Below are 22117 nucleotides of genomic sequence, written 5' to 3' on the forward strand. Positions count from 1 at the left end.
TGGTAAGTGCTGAAGGTGCAAAATATGAAGTTTGTTTAATCCAATTCTTTATTAGGCGTATTGAAGCTGTTGTGCCTTGGTACAAGATTAAACCTTTTCTATGGATACCAAAGCTTTTGCCATTACCATTTCTATTACAGGTTCCCACATTGCCTTTTGTTCAAATAGTCTGTTGGCACCCGGTATGGCCAATGATGACAAGGGGAATCCTTCAACATACATACCATCTGTTTTATTAAGCAAGATGCTTCATAGCATTATTAGCTTCAGATATTGTTAGGTGACATAGTCAGGTAGTGTCAGGATCAGCGGGGTTCGAACACCACTTGGGGTGTTACTGGCGGCATGCATTTGCCTCTGTAGCCACTGGAGGCATTTCGGTCTGTCTGTTTCTTCTCTTGTCTCCTACTTTCTGTCTGCTCCCTTTCCTCCGCCTACCTCATTAACCTCATGTGTTTCCCATCTTCTAATCTTCTCCCTTTATAAGCTTTTCCCTGACCATTGCCCCTTGCTTGGTCATTAATTGTCTCTCGTGACCCTGCCTTCGTGTTCCCTGTTCCTGTGTCTGTGTCCTTGTTTCTCGCTGGTTCCAAGCTCCAGTTCCGTGTCCTGATCCTGCCTTCTGCCTTGTTCCTGAGCCCTTCCTAGTTCTACCTTGATTTCCCAGTTTTGACCTTGGCCTGTCCTTTACTTCGTTTGACTGTCGCTTGCCCTGACCTTTTGCCTGTCTGGATTCTGCCTCTGCCTGCCGTGTTATATATTCAGTGTATATCCATTGTGTGTTCTGTTACATCACTAGTTTATTAAAGTTCTTCACTTTCAACATGGCCTCAGACACCAGTTCTGTGATCTATGGCTACACTCCGGGTTACCCCGTCTTCAGGCTCCCACCTTCCTGGTACTCCACGGCGTCTCCTCAGGGAGATCGTGACAGGTAGCTATCCCCTAGGCAAGTGGTTCTAAAATTTTGGGGCAAGCAGTTCTAAACATGGATTATTTACTTTCTTATGGTAGCCTTGTTGGGCCCATCAAGTTTGAACAGCAAGATGACTATTGCTTTGGCTTTGGTCCCTTGTAAAATATATAATTTTAATACTAAAATAATGATTAGAGTCTCTACAGAACTTCAAATACATGTATTATTAAAAGTACCAACATTTATCCCACAATATATAAATATATATATATATAAAATAAATATATGAGTTGCAGTTCATAAGCAACAACAATTAAATCTTCAGTGGATACATTTACATTTACAAACATTTAATATTTCAGAATTACCTGTTTGAGGCATATTATTGTACGATTCTGCAATTAGAGCAGGTGGTTTAAAACACTCATTAGTAAAGGCTATATCATCCAGAGCAATATCTCCTCTTTGATTTATTCCAATTTTGGCGTGAAATTCAACATAGTAGTCTTCTCCTAGGCTGGAAAGGGTAAGTTCTCTTTTCTGCCAGAAGTTGCCCTGGTCTCCTGTAAGCTTCAGCAACAATATTTCCTTGTTGGACAGAGTCATTTGCCACACAGAAAGTGTTCCAATGCCGCCGCCAAACATATGGAAATAGAACAGGAGCTGAAAGAGAATACAATAATATGACTATTTAATTCCTATTGGAGCTTAATCAGTTAAATACCTCCTGGAGTCCAATCAGTTCAAGCTGAATAGGCTCCACTACTCATTTCACATTTCACCGGTTATCATTAGCAAAGGCACTTGCATTTTTTCTTTTATATTGATTGAGGCAACCACATTAATAAGTGCAACTAGAGATGTGAGGAACTAGCAAATGCATTTTTTTCAGTTTGAGATTAGATACTTAATTTGAAGGCAATTTTCTGTCAATAAGAAAATTTGTACAAGTATGGGATCGGTTATCTGGAAACCTGTTATCCAGAAAGCTCCAAATTAGGGAAAAGCCATCTCCCATAGACTCCTTTTTCTCTGTAATAATAAAGCAGTCCATTGTAAATCCCAGCTAAGATATAACTGACTGGTATTGGAGGCAAAACAATCCTATTGGGTTTATTTCATGTTTACATGATTTTTTAGTAGACTTAAGGTATGGAGATCCGAATTATGTAAAGATCTCGAGCATATACTGTAGTATAAATATATATGCATATAGTATAGTAAATTTTTAGGGGCATGTTTTGCATTCAGGGTGAAAATAGAGATTGCCACCATTCGCAGGAGGGACAAGTTATAGCTTTTTGTTCACTCACTTTCAGCCCTTCATAAATATGCCCCCCAAAAATCCTATACAAGTTAATTAAGAGCAGTACAATTTGTTTCAGGCAAATTATGGCAAGCTCTGTTTTTACCCAAATGGCTTAAGTGCAGAGCTATATCTGGCACAGAAAGGGAGTCTATTGAACAAATGCGGGTCGGGCACGTTTTATTGGGTGCTGGTAGGACAAGACAAGCAAAGTGTTACTGCATTTATAGGCCCCATTATTCTTACATCAGTGTTCCAAATACACTGTATGATAGGTACAGAAGTGACACTTTTGTACATAAAGGACTGTAAAAGCAGATTTGTGCTAAATGCCGCATCCCTAGCGCTGTCCATGGTACTAAACTGGTAGGGGAGCGTCATATATCTAATTCTGTCCATTATCATCTGGATATACCTGCATATACTGTACCTGCATTATTATGCTGAAACAAGAAAGAGGCTTTCCTAAACTTTTGCCATAAAGTAGGCATTACAGAATTGTCATTTTATACGCACCATGAAGGATTTATTTTACAGGAACCAGGGAGCCCAACTTAAACTATGATACACAGCTTCAGGCCATTATTCCTTCTTCACCAAAAGTTCACATTACAACTTCAGACACTTCATTCATTTGTCATCTACAGATGATGATGCTTGGCATTGAAAAATATTATTTAATGTCTGTGAGCGGCTGTTCGATCAACAAGTGGTTCTTGTGCTGATATTGCATTTCAGAGATAATTTGGAACACAGCAGAGAGTGTGCCAACCAAGAACATGCCAAAGGAGAACATGTGATTTTACTTTTGGCCAATAGTTTTTCTGGATAATTTGGAAATATAGTGCATTGGCAAAAGTTATATTTCACTATTATCTATGAACTATCCCACAGTTTACATTTTATTTTCTAACAGCAAATTTGTAAGTCATAAATAGCCGGAATAATATTGGGTTCAGCTGTTGTGTATAAACATGGCCAGGCAGCAATTCTTTATTATAACACTGTGCTTCAAGGTGGTCTTAAACTTTTGCAATAACATGTTTTTATTACAAACACTGCACTCAAACTAAAAAATGTCTTGATGTTTTTCCTGTTGCAGATGTTCACATTGCTAACTATATATACTCTCTCATCTCTCTCTAAGTCTAAGTGGTGTTTGAAATACAAAACATCTATACACCAGAGCAGGTTGTAAGGGTTTTTGTGGGTCAGTTTCCAAACAAATGTTTTCTGCCCAGAACTATTCTAACTCACAAATAATTGGGGCTTATTTATAATCACTGGGCAAATTTGCTCCTGGGCAGTAACCCATGGCAACCCATGTAATATGTAGCACATAACAATAGATACTGTAGGATGGTGAATCTGGCATTATGATCACAGTAGAACCCCAGTTGTAGGTTTTGTGGGGGCAGCGCCAGAATGGCATACATTCAGGGAAAAAGCTAAAATCTAAGAAAAAAAGCACTGCTTGCCTATATGGGGCCGCAAAAAAGTAGCATAAATTCCAGGAAAACAAAATAAAATTTGGGGATGTACAATCGGGGTTCTACTTAATATTCTTATTAAAATCTTTCTAGTTTCTCCTTTAGGAAGAGAATGTCTTTATGGTATATTCGAGATGAGGCCCCGTACCTCCTGCATTATGTTTGTGCTATGAAAGCCTGATGCTGTCAGTTTTCAGTCTCGTTAGACTTGTAGGAGCAGCCAGGATATTGTATAACAACAGCAGCTTTCACTCCGGGCAACAGCCTGTGCTTACACTTTCTGAGGCTTTGGATTACACTGCAACACGCTTGCCAACACAACCCGCTCTGAACAAATCAATGTTAAATCTCTGTCAATGACTTCCAGGTGCAGGAATAACACCTTAGCTAATTCCACGTTTCCAAGCTTCTTCCCTAGTGCCCTAGATATAGCTTGGTCTCTGGCCAAAGAGTTTCTGTGTCTGTTGCTGATATGCCTGCCACATTTCTTTGTCTGCAGATGGTTTGAAGCTAATCCTTATCCCTAGTTTTCTTGGTTCCTGGGTGGCTGTTTCCCTGCCAACAGTCCTTATGGTCATGTCTTTGACATTATCTGTCTGCTGACACCCTTGGTTTTTCATCCTTCAAAGATGAGTGAACAAGGTTGATTTCCTATGCAAGTACATTCATGTACACAGTTTAGCAACTTGCCAGAAGATTACTGCATCTCTACATACTTCATGGTTAATAGCAGGCATTGAATACATGACTTATTTTGGCCTTAGGGCCAAATAAATCAAACTAGCCCAATATCACCCACCTTAGGTAAGCATATTGGGAGAAGATCTGCTTGTTTGGCTACCTCCACCAAATGAGCAGTTCTTACTGTATATGGCCACCTTTAGGAACAGGAGCTCTACAACAGGTAGAGAGTAGGATAGATTGGTTGCTGCAGGATTTCTAGTGGACTTGTGTTCTTGTAAGGAGATAAAATGAAGAAAATATTATATAATGGATAAAAAAAATGATTCGCCAAATGGCAAAAAATTAGCAAAACGGCAAAAATGTTACATGTAAAAAAAAATAGTCAAAAAATGATACACACAACTTTTTTTTTTTACATGCATCAATTTTTTGACGCATGCGACAATTTTTTTGATGCGCTGACAATTTGTTGCTGCAGATGACATTTTTTCGCCAATGGCAAAATGCAGAAATTTGACGTGAATCCTTGCCTGGCAAATTATTTCCCCATCACTAATTGCCATAGCTGGGTGCTCAATTGGCTCAACTGGCCTGACTCAAACATATCACTTCCACCTTTTAGAGCTTAAGAGATAAGGTGGAGGAGGAGGAAGGGAATAATTGGCCATCCTCTTCCTTTAGTGTCATCTTCAGAAGCCTGGATGGAAGTGCCTCAGTGATGATGAGCGAATCTGCCCCGTTTTGCTTTGCCGAAAATCTAGCAAAATTTTGAAAAGATTCGAGAAATGTCAAAAAATGTGCGAAACGCAGAAAAAGGCGAGCATCAACAAAATGGTTTCGAACAATTTTGTTGATGCGCGTCAATCCACCAGTGGTGAAACGCGGAAATTCACCATGAATCCATGCCTGCTGAAAAAGGTGTCAAACAGAGTGCTAGCAGCATAATCAGATTAATAATATAAGTTCTTCTCCAGGGAGCTGGGATGAGCTAAACAAAAATTTAATGGCTAATGTAACCCTATTTTGGCTAGTATTAGGCTACCGTCCAGATAGATGGTACAGAGTATGTGCACATGACTCCAACACAACACAGGATGAGCCTTAGCAAAGGGAACTTGAGAGATGGTGCGTAACTACACCTCTCTACTGCCAAAGGTAGTAGTAATAAGAATGGTACGCCAGAGGTAAATTGCAATTAACTGGAACTTCATTTATTGTCCAAGACAAGATGTGTAGGGTGAATACTCACAGCAATAAGGTAGTACAGCAGAATATCAGGTGCAGTTAATATAAATGCAGAGTGTTGTAGCACAACGAGGGAGACTGAGGTGGGAAAGTAGACTAAAGTCCCAAGGGTTTGCACCTTAAATTACCTGAATCCCTACAGCCGACTTGAATCTGGGAGTGGAGCTATACATGAATTCTCTATCGCTACCATATGCAGAGCTTTGGGAGTACTAATCCCACTAAATTCCCCTGACTGGCGCACACAAATTCTCTAAATAATCCTGAATCCTGAATAATCCAATTCATGCTCCTAGAATGTTCTCTCACAAATAGGTAACCTGCACACTGACTTTTTCACGGGTCCCTGCTCCCCGACTTTTATCTCTACAGCTATGGCTTTCCTCTAGGGCTCGATGCTTCTGGGCCTAGTTAGTCCAGGCTCATTGGAACACAACCTTCATCTAGAAAGAGAAAGGCCAAAGAAGAAGTGCCACCTCCTGTCTGACACTAAATTACAGTGTGCAGCAAGTGGTCACCCCAGCTAAGGGGCAATAAATTCATATGTAAATCGAAAAAGTGGTAGCATGTATTTCTGCCCAGTAACAACAAAACTAGGAAGTCAAGTCAAGTAGGTTTCTACCTACTGGTAGGGAATATGGCCATAGGAATTGTTGACCCTATCCCTACACTAATATAGAGCAACTAGGCTTTTTAGGGTGAGGAGAGCCTGATGGTACTCCTCTCTCCCCAAGCACTGTGTCCAAAATGGCAGTGCACAGGCGCATGACATCATCAAGTGGTGCCTGCCTGAAAAATCAAAATAAATAAATGCTAAAATAAATAAATGCTAAAGACTCGGCTTCATGCCTGAATATAGGCCTTTCTTGGTGAAGTTCCTGGGTGCGTCTGAATTGCTGTTCTGGCTTCCAGTTTCTGACTGTCTGCTTTGATTCTGACTATGATTGATTGCAGCCTGACTTTTGCCTGAATGCAACCTTGAGCTTTCTTAGCCCTGTTGGATAGAATGTATCGGACTCTTTGAACTCAGCATCCTCCTTGGTCCAGGCATCTAACCTGGTAAGGGCCGTTGGGCCTTGACACTCAACTCTAAAGTTGTAAAAGAAATAAAAGAACCTTTATCTTTTGGTGAGGCTGATGTCTCAAAGACATAGGGTTGTCATGTTTCCCTTCTGGGGTTTTAGTTATTTTTGTGTGTACAAAGAAAATTCTGACTTCAAATTTATTGATTTGCTGTCATTGTTTCCTGTGTTAAAGAAATATATGTCAAAAGCAGGTGACAGCAAGTTGTAATGAGGGGGACAATAAGAAGAGGGCTGTGTCTAGATCATTGAATGACTGCAACAGGTCTCCTGTATTTACTGTGGTGTCATGGCGAGAAATTGTTTCTATAGGTATTTTCCAGCACCCTGATAATGTATTGGAAGCCTACAGAACATTTGGAGGTATCACCTAACTTCAAGATGATGAAACCTTCAGGCAGAAAAGAAGAACCTTAAATTGTTTGGGAAGTGGGAAGTATGGATTGTCTATAATGTCATCAACTCTTTCCTTTTGTCACTTACACAGAGCAATCTTAACGTAATTGTATTATGAATTCTATTATTTTTATTGCTATTGTATTGTTTACTGTACAGCGCTGTGTACACACGTAGCGCTATATAACTAAAAATAGACATAAATACAGTTCATACATACTACATCTATCATCCAGTCCTGTGCTACCACTGAAAGAACCAATAACTGAGCAGCTATGTTACTATGGCTAATGAGAGCTGGGGGTATATGCAAGGGAGGACAGGAGTAGAGATAATTAAAGACAATCAATGAGTGCAGTAGCATGACATACAGATGAATAGACAGGTATTGATAGGCAGATGGATGGATGGATAGATAGATACTGCAGTTGAATGTCTTAGAATAACTATGTAATCTGTTACCTGTTACCTTTTTTTGCACTATAATATTTAGTTGACTGAGTTGCCTAAGATATGTAAGTAAAATAATAAATGTCATCAGTACTATTACATTGATTAACAGGTTTGGTTGGGTTAAGGCTGTAAACTAAACCTGTTCTAAGGGATGGGCCTTAATCTGGCACGTCCAAACATGCACTTCCATATGGCTGCCAATGCATTCATCTGATGAATGGCGCTCAACTGCTCCTACTGCTCTGGCGATTGTTGCTGCCGTAGGAACCCTGGAGCTAGCTCCAGGTGAACCAGACTTGTACCCACTGAATCAGATGCAAACGCAGTTTTGAAGTGGCGCAACCCAACACAATTGTGGTTGATGCAAATCAATGGACAGCTGCAGTAGGGATGAAATTATTGGAAGAAATTATCCCCCACAATTGTGACCAATGCAGAAAATGGACGCAATTGCACTCTGGCACAAATTGGATGAATGTTGTGTCTAGAATTTTTAGAAAGGGTGTTGCTTTTAAAAGAGTGTTTGTATCTAATTTTATTGACACAACCTGCTATGGGAAGGGAGGAGCATGTTTGGATTACACTACGCCAATTTTCAATCTCAGTTGCGTCCATTTTAAAGCACCCGTGCTGGTGAGTGTGTTGATAAATGACCGGCATAGATTACAGCACTCCCTTTGCCTGAAAAACCCAGCTGTACCCTGACCTTGTATACCCGCGCGCTCAATTACATGCTGCCATTACTCTCCTTTGTAGTGCACTTATCTGGCTTTCTGTAGGCTTTTGTATAGAGGTATAACACCACTGGCCAAAGAGATTTAGATTTTCTTATAATATGGAAAATCTGAGTGTGTCTCTGTAATAGAAAAGCTGACCTGCTTTCTTTAACCTCAATATCACATCCATTCATTTCATTTTTAAGCAGCTCTTTCAACAAAATGTTTTTAGTATTATGTGGAATTGAAATGCTACGTTTCCAACTACTTTCATGTACTCCTGAACAAAGTAATAACATTCTTCAGTACCTCTCTCTCCAATTCTCTTAATGCCGGAATGAGTTAGGGGCATTTGGAAAGCATTGTGAATATGCTATTAAAATGGAGCTGTGCCGTGTATTCTATCCCTGATACAGTTACAGCAGCTTGCTGGCACGCATACCTTGCAGTTTTTGCTCCATCTGCTTATCATCGGTCCAGAAATCTTTGCTCCTTGTGTTGGGAGGTGTGGGAATGAGCTCTCTATAAAGATATAATATCCAGATGGATTTTTTAAGGTATGATCAGTAACTGGTCCGGTGCCAACAGTTGGAGTGCTTCCGGCTCGAAGATTCCAGTCAAAGTCATCATTTTGGTTTTGTCTCCAGTCGCAGAAATCAAATTCAAAGTCACAGCGGCCAAGGAAGGCGTCTAAAAAGTAAAAGTATATACTGTCAATTGACAGGAGCTTTTATAATTTTTGAATAGGTTTTTTTAGGCAAAAATGCATAAAAGTAAATAAAATGTGCTGTTTTCTTTTTGAAAAATAAATGTAGCTGTCTGACATAAAAATCTAGGTTTGGGATGTGCCAAGAAAACACTGAATACATAATGCAAAGTGTAAAGTTTGGTGGAGGAGGAATAATGTTCTGCGGCTATTCTTTATTGTTTGTGCTAAGGTCCCTGGTTCCACTGAATGTAAACCCTATGACTACACCTTGACGGTACCGTGCTTTCTATTTTGTTGAAACATACTTGGGAAGGCTCTTTCCTATTTCAGCACAATAATGCCCTATATACAAAGAACTTAACTTCTAAGTAGGTGAAATGTATTATTTTAACATGTTTTTAGTTGGGCAATATTTAGTTTAGCCAGCAAGTGGCACCAACTCTGCAGGTTGGCCTATAGGGAGCTTTTATAAGGAAGTGCCTGAGCTGGAAAACAGAGCCAGACCGCAAGAAAGGCACATGGAAGTAGCAGCACAGCATGCCAGGACCACCTCATAGGTGGTTAGGTAGCTGTTTAGGTAGCAAGGGCAATCTTTGACCCTGACGAGGAGGTTATTGGGGTTAGTACCCCAGGCAATTGTGCACCAATTAGGGACTGAGTATTCAGGTATAGGTTAGTAGGGAACTTACGGGCTGTAGTGAGACACAAGGAAGCAGATGTGAGCAGCTTGTGCATTAGTGGACGTGACAGAAGATAGTCAGTACAGTGTGAAAGATAATGGCACTCTGCTAGTGTACTTCCATATGACAGTGGCATTGGAGGCCTTGTAAGAGGAATGCTGTGCATAGTATCCAAGGCTATTGTGTAACTAAAATCTACAGTTAGTATTGATGTTGGTATATATGGTAAATGAATGTGAATGTATAGAGAGGTCAGTTTGGGTCTGTATGTGAGTGTATAGATAGGTCTGTATGGGTCTGTATGTGAGTGTATAGATAGGTCAGTATGGGTCTATATGTGAGTATATAGATAAATCAGTATAGGTTTGTGTGTGCTGGGTTTACTTGGAAGGGTTGAACTTGATGGACTTTGGTCTTTTTTCAACCCTTTGAAACTATATGTGAGAGAAGTGAGGGTGTGAGAGGATCCTTGTAGAAGTGCTTGTTTTATTTATGTTTTTTGGAAAGACTCCAAAGTCACATCATCTGTGCTTGCCATTGTAATTGCCATCCCCTGTGTGGAGCTGCTTTAATAAAGTCTGCCCTGATTCATTGCAGTAATGGGCAAGATGTCTACTTTACACAGTGAAGGCCTTCCATTTTCCCCTCCCCATGACAGAGAACTATCTGAGCTGGGTAGCCCCATTACAAACCAATCTGCACAGAGCCCTAACCTCAATCTAACTGAACATTTGAGGCATGAACTAAAAGGCTGGCTGTGAGCCGCCAAGTCAGATGTCTTATAATAGTGGCCAACCTCACTAATGCTTTTGTTGCTGGATGGAGGCAAATCCTTCCTTTCCTGCCTGATGGAAAGCCTTTCTAGAAAAGCAGAGACAGTTACCCTTGGTGTAGAAATGACATATTAGGCAGGTATGCAGACATTTGGCCATGTAGCATACTGCTGTACTTATGGTTACTATTCCTCTCTCTTATTACAACTATAATTATTAAATCAATAAAGTCCAAAGTGTGAACTACTGTATAATCACCCAAGTAATTTTATTTGCCCCAGTGTTCAGTTGCTGAATTAGATTAATATAAAGAGTTTAATATGAAAGCAGGCACTTACTGCAGAGGAAAGGGTATTCATCAGAGTTGTCAGCGCAGTCATTAACATAATCACACAGGTTGTCCTTTGGAATACAGTATTTGTTGGAACACATAAATTCATCCGCTAAACAAGCCTTACTAGGAGTCGGCATTGGGGAACAATTTTCAAATGATATATCATCCACGGTTACATCTCCAATGTAACTGACACCGCGTTTTGCTCGAAGAACAATCTACAGGTACAATGAAAAGAGGAGAAGTTTTAAGTGATACTTTTTCCAATGCAATTCAGATTCAGTTCCAATGATGTAAATATAATTTCTGTAATATATAAGGATCAATGGCTACATTTCCCCAGCCATATTGGAACTTACACATAAACAAAACCAGACTGAACAGTAAAGACAATTATCCTTTAGATGTTAGGAAATGCACATCTTTCATTTGCAAAGTCTGCTTGTGTATTGTCCTGTAATTTCACAAAGTGCCCCACTAAACTCCTCCTCCTTTTATACCTTGTTAATGCCAAAAACATGCCTGGCTTCTGCAGTTTATCTCGATTTATGCCCCAGAATCCAATAGAAACTAAACCAGTGATACCCAGTGATACTTTGATGTTGCTACCAGTGGCCTCATATTAGGTGCCCATTTCTGGACTGAGGGCAAGTTGTGGAAGCACAGAGACACAGTTCTACTACAAGCAGAGCCTCCTGCAGGCTAGCAGTCTAGGGCTACTCATAGGGCTACCGAATAGCCAATCAAAGCCCTTATTTCATCTTCTCAAAGAACTTCTTTCATGCTTGTGTGGTTTAACAACACTTTTTACCAGTGTCTGACTGGGGTGCCAAGGGCCCACCAGAAAACCTTAGACCTTAGGCCTACTTTCCAGGCCATCTTTCTTTCTGTGTTCACTCACTTTCTTTAATATTTTAATTACTTCTTTTTACATACTATTATTTATCCTTTCCTCCATGTCTTCTGTTTCTTCTTATAAAGAATTGAGTAATGGCCATGTAATAGGCATACAAGGCAAATGGTTAGGTGAGGAGGAGGGCCCACTGACACCTGGGCCCAGGAGGAGTTTTTCTGGTATCACGGTGCACCAGTCCAACACTGCTTTTAACATCTGTGAGTGCTCATGTGTAAAAAAGGTCAGAGACCCCCAAACTAGACCTGGGAGTGCTCTGTACAGCACAATGGTTTGGATTTATCTTCTTTCTCATTTCATCACACAACACAAAATATAGCCTACTTTTAGCCTCAATGAGACCCTCAGGTTGTTTAGCCCCAGTTCCTGCATTTACAACCCTAATAATGGCCTCTTTTATAAATATTCCCATGAACCCAATGAAGTTTTATTTAATCACGTTTTTTGGGGAATTTCTTAATAAATAAGGGAACATTCAAGGTTAAACTTCAAAGTCATTCGAAGCAGAAAAAAATAAGGAAATAATAAATATAATAATAAAATAATAAATGGTACATAACCCCCTTATTGTGTAGCATCACAATGAATGATATTGCATTAACAATTCTGTGTACCTTCTTCCCTTTCTTTCATGGATTTTCTATAAAGAAGACATTTTTATTAATTTTTTTGTACAGCACTATAAAGGTGACAAAACATGTTACATATATCAATGGTTTATGTTATGTGCTTATGCTTATAAATACCGCTGAGAAAGTCATGTAACATGACCTTAACATTTATATATGCATACATCAGTATATGAGTTATGGTAAGAGTTATTTCTATAATCCAGTGGAGTGTGCTAGCTTCCAAATGGCAATGTTATAAACTTTACTAAAGTATAAATTAAGAGAGTAATTTTGCGACTAAGCAAAGATAAATGGCCCAGAAAAATCAGATATACAAGGGATGAAAAGCAAGCACAGTGCACAAACGTTCTCTCTCGTTCCGCTAATTGGAAAAGTCAGCCGGCAGAATGCAGAATGTTCATCTTAGTTATAACAGGGGGTTTTGGACTGAGCACCCATCTTAGCTAGGGGGCAGTGCTGGGTCATAATTTCTGTGTATTAATGTTTCATAGTTTTTGTTGTACAGGATTGTGCCATTCGCCCATATGCTGGTTCTTCACAACTTTGGAACAACCCAGTGACAGATTCATTTGAGCCAATAAATAACACATCTATGAGGGGCACAACACTAGTTCCTTTCCATTGTCTGCATGACAGTGTGGACATGAAGTGCCCCATTAGTCTACAGCTTATATACTGGAACAGTGGGGGAGTTTTTTTTACATGGATCAGCTTTAAACTGTTACCAAACTACCACTTCTACTGAAGAGTTTGCCATACAACAATGGGCAATATTAGGGGACACTGAATAGAACTAGAGAAAGAAAGATCAGAATTTGGATCACCATACCCTGTCCCCTAAAAAATGTACCCCAATATGTAATAAAAGGCACTAAGTTTGCCCTGTAACAGTAACCTATAACTACCAATAAGATGTTTGCTTTTAAACAGGTAACCATCAAATTATACCTGCTGATTGGTAGCTGTGGGTTACTGCTCTTAGGCAAACTTAGTGCCTTTTAAAACCCCCCTTAAACTTTAAATAAACATTTTTTAAAGTTATTTCCTTATAAAGGAGCCTATAAAAGATGGGCATCCTGTAATTCAGAGCTTTTCTGTATTGGGTTGCATAGCATAGATAGCATGTTTTCTTACTGTATATTGAATTTTTCATTTTGTATTTGCATTTGGATCTCTTCCCCTCTTTGATTGCATTATAAAAAGTACAGCATAGCTGACCCCAGTGCCGAAGTGTTGAATAAAGATGGCCAGGTTGGGCTAATTATACACAAAAATGGGGTTGTTCCATGCTGCAGGAACACATGAGTAACAAGGGTTAATTCTGAGTCAGGGCAATGAAGTTAAAATATGAAAACATGACCCAAATAAAGTTTACGATAATAAGCGAATGTTCCCTGAGACCAGAGTTTCTACAAAACATACGAGAAATCAGAAACTATGGTTTCAAACAAAGAGGACAGTAATGAACAGTAGGTTAATTAAAAGGGTCAGCGCAAGACTCCTGGTACAGACAAAGGAGAATCAAGGCTACAGCACTGCACTGTAATCAGTAGAAATAATGGTTGTGAGAGGGGCAGTGGTAAAGATTTACAGCTATGCCGGGTAATAAGGCTTAGGTGAGTAATTAAGAAGCTTGATTTTCTTGTAGTTATATTTTAGGAAGATTTGGTGGTTTCTTTAGTAAGATGAATAAAATGCAACAAACAACCTTACATTATCTGTAAATCCAAGTCCTTCAGGTCACCCCTACATTAGCACAACAAACCTAGACATGTTACAAATTAGGCTCCAACTAATCCCAGAAGGGCATCACAGGTAGTTAAAAAGGCAAAATATACCTGTATCTACACTAACTACCCCAGTCACTGTGTAACAAGATGGAGTTCTCTCTTCCTGCAAAGGGATAAGTCCTAAGGCTTGGCTTTACTTAGGCACAATGAATATGGCTGAAATCATTAGCCACTGTGTGTGTTATTGTTGTTCCTAGCGGGGCCACCCGTAGGTGCACTCCCAGATCCCACTAGGTGGAGGCACTGCTCTAACAAGGTACCCTGTCTCTCCCAATACCACTGGGAAGTGATTCAGGTTTGTCCCATACCATCAGGTAACCAACACGGCCAGTGCCAGAATGGAAGTTGATAGGGTTACATAAACCAAAAGAGAACAGCATGCACTCGTCGGACTCCAAGGAACTGGATAAAAATTCAAAAACTTTATTGGTGGTAGATTTATGGGTCTACCACCAATAAAGTTGTTGAATTTTTATCTGCTTCCTTGGAGTCCGATGTGTGAATGCTGTTCTCTTTTGGTTTTTGAAATTCCGTCTCCCTTTGCTGCGAGTCTGGGGCATGGCACCCGCGCCACCTGAAGGAAGCGGTGAGTGAAACATCAAATGAAAAATTAACAAGCGAAGGGTTTGGGGCAGAAGCACCCGAACCTATAACCTAATTTGGTGAGCACGCAAATTAATTAATTCAAATATAGACTTGCTCCTTTTTTGTAACTGCAGCGGGAAGGGCTGTGAGCCCCCGAATAAACTATTAGCAATTCGATAGGGTTACATAAGCTGATTAATTAGTAAAATAATTTCAAACTAGATTTTTTCATGAATAGTAGGTTGAATGCATTCTAACGCGATTCATATTCATAAATTAATAAAATCAGAATGATATGAAAAAAACATATTTTGAGTATGCTAGCATGAAAGAGACTTTATATATTTCTAGTGTACATAATTCATTACCTGGATATCAGGTAGTCTGTATACTTTCTGGTGCTTTTAACTTACATAGCAAAGACTCAAAACAGCAAGCAAAAACCAACACCTTATATATATCATACACATTTTTAAAATAATAAAGTTTTTTTAATAATAAACTCCAAGAATCTTTATTATCTTTAATATCTTTCTTTCTATTGAAAAAGGAATAATGTACAAAGTACAAACCTGGAAATAAGACAATGTTCCTAAAAATACTTCTGCTCGATTCCATTGTGGGCCTTGCTTACCACTCTGAGACCAAACTTCATACGTTACATTACCAAATTTAATAAGAACCTTTAAATAGAGAAAAAGGGCAACTGTTAGTTATATTAACCGTAGAAGACTTGAACATTTGTCTAGAGTGTAAAACTGTTGGATCTTTATGATAAACTTCTGTCAAAAGGTCAGTTTTCCAACAACTTAACTAATGCTGATTGTGAAAGAGGCAAAAGAAAATTGATCCAATAGCCCATGGCACCAATGGCCTAAGAAGTATTTATATCATTTGCCTAGAGAGAGGAAGTTTCCATACGTACATTCCTGGAAATGTCTCCCAAGCTGCCCAAAACAGATGCTATAAAGGTCAAGTAAGTATAATATCCAAAGCTATTGTGATACTAATATCTATAGTTAGTATTAATGGTTGTATATATAGTTTATGTATAGTTTGGGTTTACTTGGAAGGGTTGAACTTGATGGACTCATCAAGTCTTTTTTCAACCCTATGTAACTATGTAAGTTAGCGTTTTTGAGTTGTCTATTTAAAGTAAAAGGAAAGGTTGAATAACTGGGGGGGGGTGCAAAAATTTTAGGTACCCCCCAGTGATTGTATCCACTTACCTGATATCTTGGGCTGATACTCCTGTTAGCAAAAAAATGCACTGGCCCAGGGTAGTTGCAGGCCAGCGATCCTCTTCCATCTTCTTTCTTTGCACCAGTAAAAAGTCACACTTTAACAGAAAAGTCAGCTTTTTGGCTCTACTATGCATGCGTCGGCCCTGGGATCCCAGTGAATTGACAGGGAATGTACCCTTGGTGGGTACAATTTTTTTGCTAATAGGATCACCAGCCCTTGGTATCAGGTAAGTGATCATAATCATGATTTTAACTTTCCTTCTCCTTTAAAGGCAAGAATTGTAGTGTTTAGGGAACATCTCAGACTATGACACTCCTGCTACACTACCTGGTCTTTTTGAGACACTTTTGCCCAAACACTCTTCAAGTAGACTTCTAGTCCAAAGACCACTTAAGGCAAATTTTGAAAAAAATGTATTGATTCCCCTTCAGTGTCTGATCCAGGAAAGGCAATATGTACACGCCACTAAACAAAAGATACACAGTGTATACTTTAAAGGTATCTAAATATCTAAATACCGCATCACAGATTTTAAGTGTATATCTCTTTTTGCTTAAAGGGTTCTCAATGATCATATCTAGTGATGAGTGAATTGACATGTGTAATTTTTTTTTACATGCACGACAATGTTTTTTGACGCGGGCATCAAAAATCTGCCAATGGCAAAACACAGAAATTGACCACCAATCCATGTCTGCCAAATTATTTCACCCATCACTAATCATATCAGTTAATATATCTTCAAATGATTTTTCCCTTCTGTAAATTATCTTAAAAACTCTGGGTGATTATGGGTGATTACTTGGCCCTGAACCCACTGTCTGGGGAGCAACATGAGAATAGCGTCACTGGCAATGATATTTTTATCTGGTCGGTAAACTCTTCTTTTACTTGCTTTTCTATAGAGCCTGCATATTTATTTTTAATACTTTGACAGAGTGGAATCAGATTAGTATTCTCTGCTCCTGCAATGTGTCTTGGCCCACTGAACCTCCCTCTCCCAACAGTTCACAGATTTACTCAGTGCATAATTAGTGACGCTTTGTCTTGCTTCCTGTGAAACGCCCATAACAAGCTGAGAATTAATTGTATTTCGGATTCCGTCTCTTACCGAAATGCATCTTGCATATGTTATACAAGCAGAGAGAGAAAGCTGAATATTATCGGCTCTACTTTATAGAGTGCATAGAGTGCATTCCATGGGGCTGATGGGACTGAGCCAAGAATGGCACCTTGTTAAACTCTCGCCTTCTGTAAAGCACCCAATAAGCTGCATATAAGGCTCCAAGGGAAGCAGGCAGTGCAGTTTTATTACGCTGTAATGGGCACATAGTAAGACTTCTAGGCTTAAAGTAACAGCTCATCTGGCATTTTATTGTTTATTATTATTATTTTGCATTTCTATACTAAAACATTTCTGTACTATAGAACACTACTCCTATCATCTCTCTTGTTAGAATGTTGCCATAGTTTATGTTGTAAATCTTTTGGATTTTCTTTTTTTTAAATAATTGTAAAACTAAAACTTAATTTGGCTAAAAGCAGTGATTTAGCAGTGACTCAGATTATTTACTGGACAACCCTATTACTCAATGGCTAACACAAATAAGATATTTGTTGTAGGTTTTTCCCCATTGTTATAGTTCACCTACACTATGCACTGCTATGCCATAAGATAATTAAATCTATATATTATATACATTTAAAAAGAAAATAGTCATTTTTGGAAACAAGTACACTGTCTAATTATTCTCCGGCCAAGAAAACAATTAAAATCAACAGCCTAACCCTTTCCTTAAACATCACATTAATTGGATGTTTACACACGACTGATTAAACACAGGAAAATCCTTCACTTGCAGAAAATTCTGGGTTGTCAAGTCCTGTAAATCCTTTATAACAATTCACTGGTTGGTACAGTATTGTCATCCTTGCATAATGGGCCAAAAGTAAAACCTCTCCTCCATATTAAAAAAAACTTAGGGGCAGATTTAATACTTATTGAGGTCTATATTTAACATTATTTATTTTAACGTTATTAACACTTTGCTTTCTGTCGAGATCTTTTTTGTGTAAGCCAAGAAAATGTTTAACCGATACACTGATACATTTATCAAAGCATTTGAAGCATTTGTTAGAGCTGAGCGAATTTTTTTGGCAGGCATAGATATGCAGCGAATTTCCGCATTTCACCATTGGCAAATAGTTTTGTGAAACTTCAAGACAATTCATTGCCGAAAAATTTATTACGCGTCAAAAAAATTGCGTTTGTGTCAAAAAAAGGGTGCGGTCGCATCAAAATGGGCGCAGGTGACAAAAAATACACAGGTGACAAAAAAAAAAATTGCTGTTTTGCAAATGTTGCTGTCGTTTATGAGACAGATTCGCTCATCACTAGCATTTTTCAAAACATTTGAACTCCATTCTATGCTTTAAATGCTCAGCGATTGTGCAGGAGCTTTTTTCCACACCACAATTAAGACATGGAGAAGATCTCTTCCCCCTATTTTTACATAGGAAACATTTGCCAAATATTGGCAACACCTTGGATGTTGCTCTCAGTGGCCTCTATAAATAGTGCCTATTTTTGAATTTCTGGCTTGAAGTTTTGGTTGCATAAAACCCAGTGTAAAGCCAAACAGAGCCTTCTATAGGCTCCCAGTCCACATAGGGGCTACCATATAGCCAATAATAGCTCCTATTTACACCCCCAGGAACTTTTTCCTTTTGAATGTTGCTCAGTGGTATAAAAGGTTGGGGGTCCCTGGGTAAAAGGAACAGTTGAATGAGTATTTATTACAATCTCAGGTCAAGTGATGTACACTTATACTCTGAGTCAAGTTACAGTTTTAAATAAAGCATATTTTGGATTATTAGACATTTGTCATGTTTCAAACCTAATTGCTGGTTGCTGTAGGTTATCGTTCTGTGAAGTGTTGAGCATTTTATGGCATAAGCTAAAGAAGCCTTATTCAAATCAAAAGTCTCTTAGGGCACTGGAACACACCATGTTTTGCCTGCGGACAAAAAATTCCAAAGTTCCTCTGGCAATTGCCACTAGCAATAAAGTAAATCACTAATGGAAGAACCATATGCATCACTCTTGCTGCCCATAGTAGCCCAAATTTGAGTTCTCTTGCCAGTGAGAAGGGAATCTCTGACATCTTGTTGCCTCCGTTGGAGGAGACTAAGCTCTGGCTACAAACATTCCGTCTGCTATTGCCATACAGTATGTAGCCTTTTCTAAGACGTACACCCCTTCTTCAAGAAATCCCTACAATTTAGATAACATGTAACTTTAGTTAAACAGAAATGTATTTCTACATAAAGTACCTGCAAAGATCCAACTGTGGCTCCATTCATATAGGTCCAGAATGCAAGTTTACATTTGGGTCCAGTAAGGGAAATAACAGGCGTCATGATGTGAGCTGTGTGACCAAACTCACCACTGGAACTATCTGCATACAAATAGGATCCTTCTTCTGTAGCCCTATTAAAATAGCAAAGGTTCGTGAATGCAGCCAGTCTCCATTGTGCCTCCACATTTTCTCCCAGGTTACATGATTGGAGGTTAACATTCCGAAGTTGTGCTTATGGTCTAATTATTTATTTTAAAGAACAAATGAAGCAAAATAATAAATTATTATTAAATTATATTAATTGACACCAATTATTTCTACTCTGTTGCAGAAATCTGTTTTCTTTAAAGTAGATAAAGTTTTGAATGCATTGTCTTTGCTATCAGCTTTTCTGTGATTAACAATCGTTTGCCTGTTGCCTAAACAGAGTCCCAAACAAACTATTGTGTCCAGTATAGTCTTACATAACACCGATTTTAACCTGTCCACCAAAAGGCTGCCAAATGGACTTATAATACCATTCATGCCAAATGCATTTTCTGCCTCAGTATTACAGTTTTTATAAAGCCAAAAATACAGTTTTATATAATAAATGCCAATATTTTTCTACACAAATTTCATAATTTGCAGTTATTTGTAAATGTAATGGTGACTGAAAGCAGTATCTGTCCTCTACTATTCTCTGCACTGCAAGTTCTGACTATATGAACTTACATAGTTTGGGTTAAAAAAAGACCAAAGTCCATCAAGTTCGACCTGGTTCATCCAGTGAACCCGGCACCCACATAAACTTTCAAAACAATATTGTAGGAGTCAGCCCAGACTCCATTTCCCGCACACTTCTCCTTCTTTGCAGGTCTGGTAATAACAGAACATACAAGGCAATGTAGGAACTGGAGTTCCTAATAAAGACCTGTAAAAACCAAGATACAGGTTGTTTAATACAAAATCCATCACAGGACAAAGATAATGTAAATGAGATTAAGTATAAGAAAATACAAGGAAATGGTCATCAGAAAGTCATCACGACCATTATGTCCAACAAGTAGTAATAATATAATACCGGAAAACAATACATTAATTATTAAACAGTGAAAAAGTGGAAACACAACTCATAAGAACAAATCCACGACAATAAAAATGAGCAAAAATATCTTCACAATGGAAGCAACAACAGTTTTACTGACAAAGTTTAATTTTGTGAGTAGAGTTTGTAGAGTACAATATTGTCATATTTGCTTGATTTATGCATGACAACTGTGATTGGTGTATATGAAGAAAAAGAGCCTAATTTTCATTTAAAATCTTGAACGTTGCATAATAGGAGGGGGATTTAGTGTTGGAGATGTTAATGGACTTTTTAATCCACTGATTTCTAATCATATAATGAACAGTTGGTCTCTGTTTAGGTAGGCTAAGCCCTTGTCAAGTCCTCATGATTATCTTCCTATGGCAGCTCTATAAGTACACTTGATAAACTGGAATTATTAAAACAATGAGAGAGAGGATGAAAGGTTAGATGTAACTGCTGGGGGGGAAATATGCAGCGATGAATGAATATTTCACATTCCACAGAATTTAGAAGTAGGTTCTAAATATGTAATGAGTAAATCTTGGCTAGGGAGGCAGCAGAGCACCTCTGGATAACACTGCAGCTTCACAATGTCCCCCCAAGCTTCAATTACTGCATTAGTGTTTGCTCCTTCTGTTCCAATTTGATTGGGTCAAGGAATTTAATTGTGCCAATGAACAGGAAAACAGTTGAGGTTGCCAATATGTGCAGGTTTTCATGATGGCAGGAATCAGGCCATAGAATCTGAAAATCTCCAAATTTAAATGAAAAGCCATGAGCTCTACTTATACATGGGGGAATAGGTATATACACATTATATTATTATCAGTTTTTTGACTGCATTGCAGTGAGTGGGTGTTATTGCTTGCACCAAATGCATTACATTCAGTAGGCATTTTTTCTTGTGCCAAATGCATTGGAGTCAATGGTTGTTTTGCATTTGTTTGAATTGGGATGTGCATTAAAAAAAGCATAACAATCTCCTTAGGAGCAATAACAGATATGTTTATGGCACTATAAGGACCAGTCATAGGCAGGAGTATGAGTTATTGGTGGAATATAGATTTAGGATGACTATAATAGTCAGACTTGCAGGATATCAAATCTGGCAACAACAGCCAAATGACACTGGAACGGCTGATAGGCCTGCGGGTAATCAGTCAGCTTACTTTTCCATTTTGGACGATTATTGATATCATAATTTGATTATCCAAATTGTTCAATAAGAGATTCATAGGAGACCAATAATTACTCAAGTTACTGTATCCTATGAAACAATCATGCAGCCTTCCCCATACATTTGAAAATATATATATATGAGTCTATGGGTGTATGTTTAAGATGTGGTCTGTTTACTAAAATTAATGAAAAATTGTCTGCAACTCATTGTCCATTAACACAGCAAAGTTTCTTAAACTATGTTTACTAAAGCGCAATCCCCAACCAGTGGTTCAGGAGCAACATGTTTCTTATCACTTCCCTTTGATGTTGCTCCCAGTGACCTCACAATAGGTGCCATTTTTTAAATTTCTTGCCTGGAAACCAGTTTTGAAAGAACACAGTCACAGTTTTACTCCAAGCAGAGCCTCCAGCAGGCTAGCAGCCCACATGAGGCTACCAAATATTTTAATTCTTATTTGGTACCCCCATGCTTGTGTTGCTCGCAAGTAAAAAAGTTTGGGGATCCCTGACTAAAGGGCTTATTTGCAAACCCAGACACAGATGCAGCGGCTTTTC

The 22117-nt window shown here is 38.7% G+C and overlaps 1 protein-coding gene across 1 annotated transcript in view; it reads right to left on the bottom strand.

Moving 5' to 3' along the window:
• Positions 1 to 22117, bottom strand: part of malrd1 (MAM and LDL receptor class A domain containing 1) — a 229223-nt gene that overhangs the window by 103234 nt on the left and 103872 nt on the right. The window contains 5 exon segments of the mRNA NM_001310114.1: positions 1285 to 1579; positions 8731 to 8978; positions 10789 to 11002; positions 15277 to 15387; positions 19283 to 19439. Coding sequence (NP_001297043.1) covers positions 1285 to 1579; positions 8731 to 8978; positions 10789 to 11002; positions 15277 to 15387; positions 19283 to 19439 — 1025 coding nt within the window.

Source organism: Xenopus tropicalis, chromosome 6, assembly GCF_000004195.4.
Source record: "Xenopus tropicalis strain Nigerian chromosome 6, UCB_Xtro_10.0, whole genome shotgun sequence".
NCBI lineage: Eukaryota > Metazoa > Chordata > Amphibia > Anura > Pipidae > Xenopus > Xenopus tropicalis.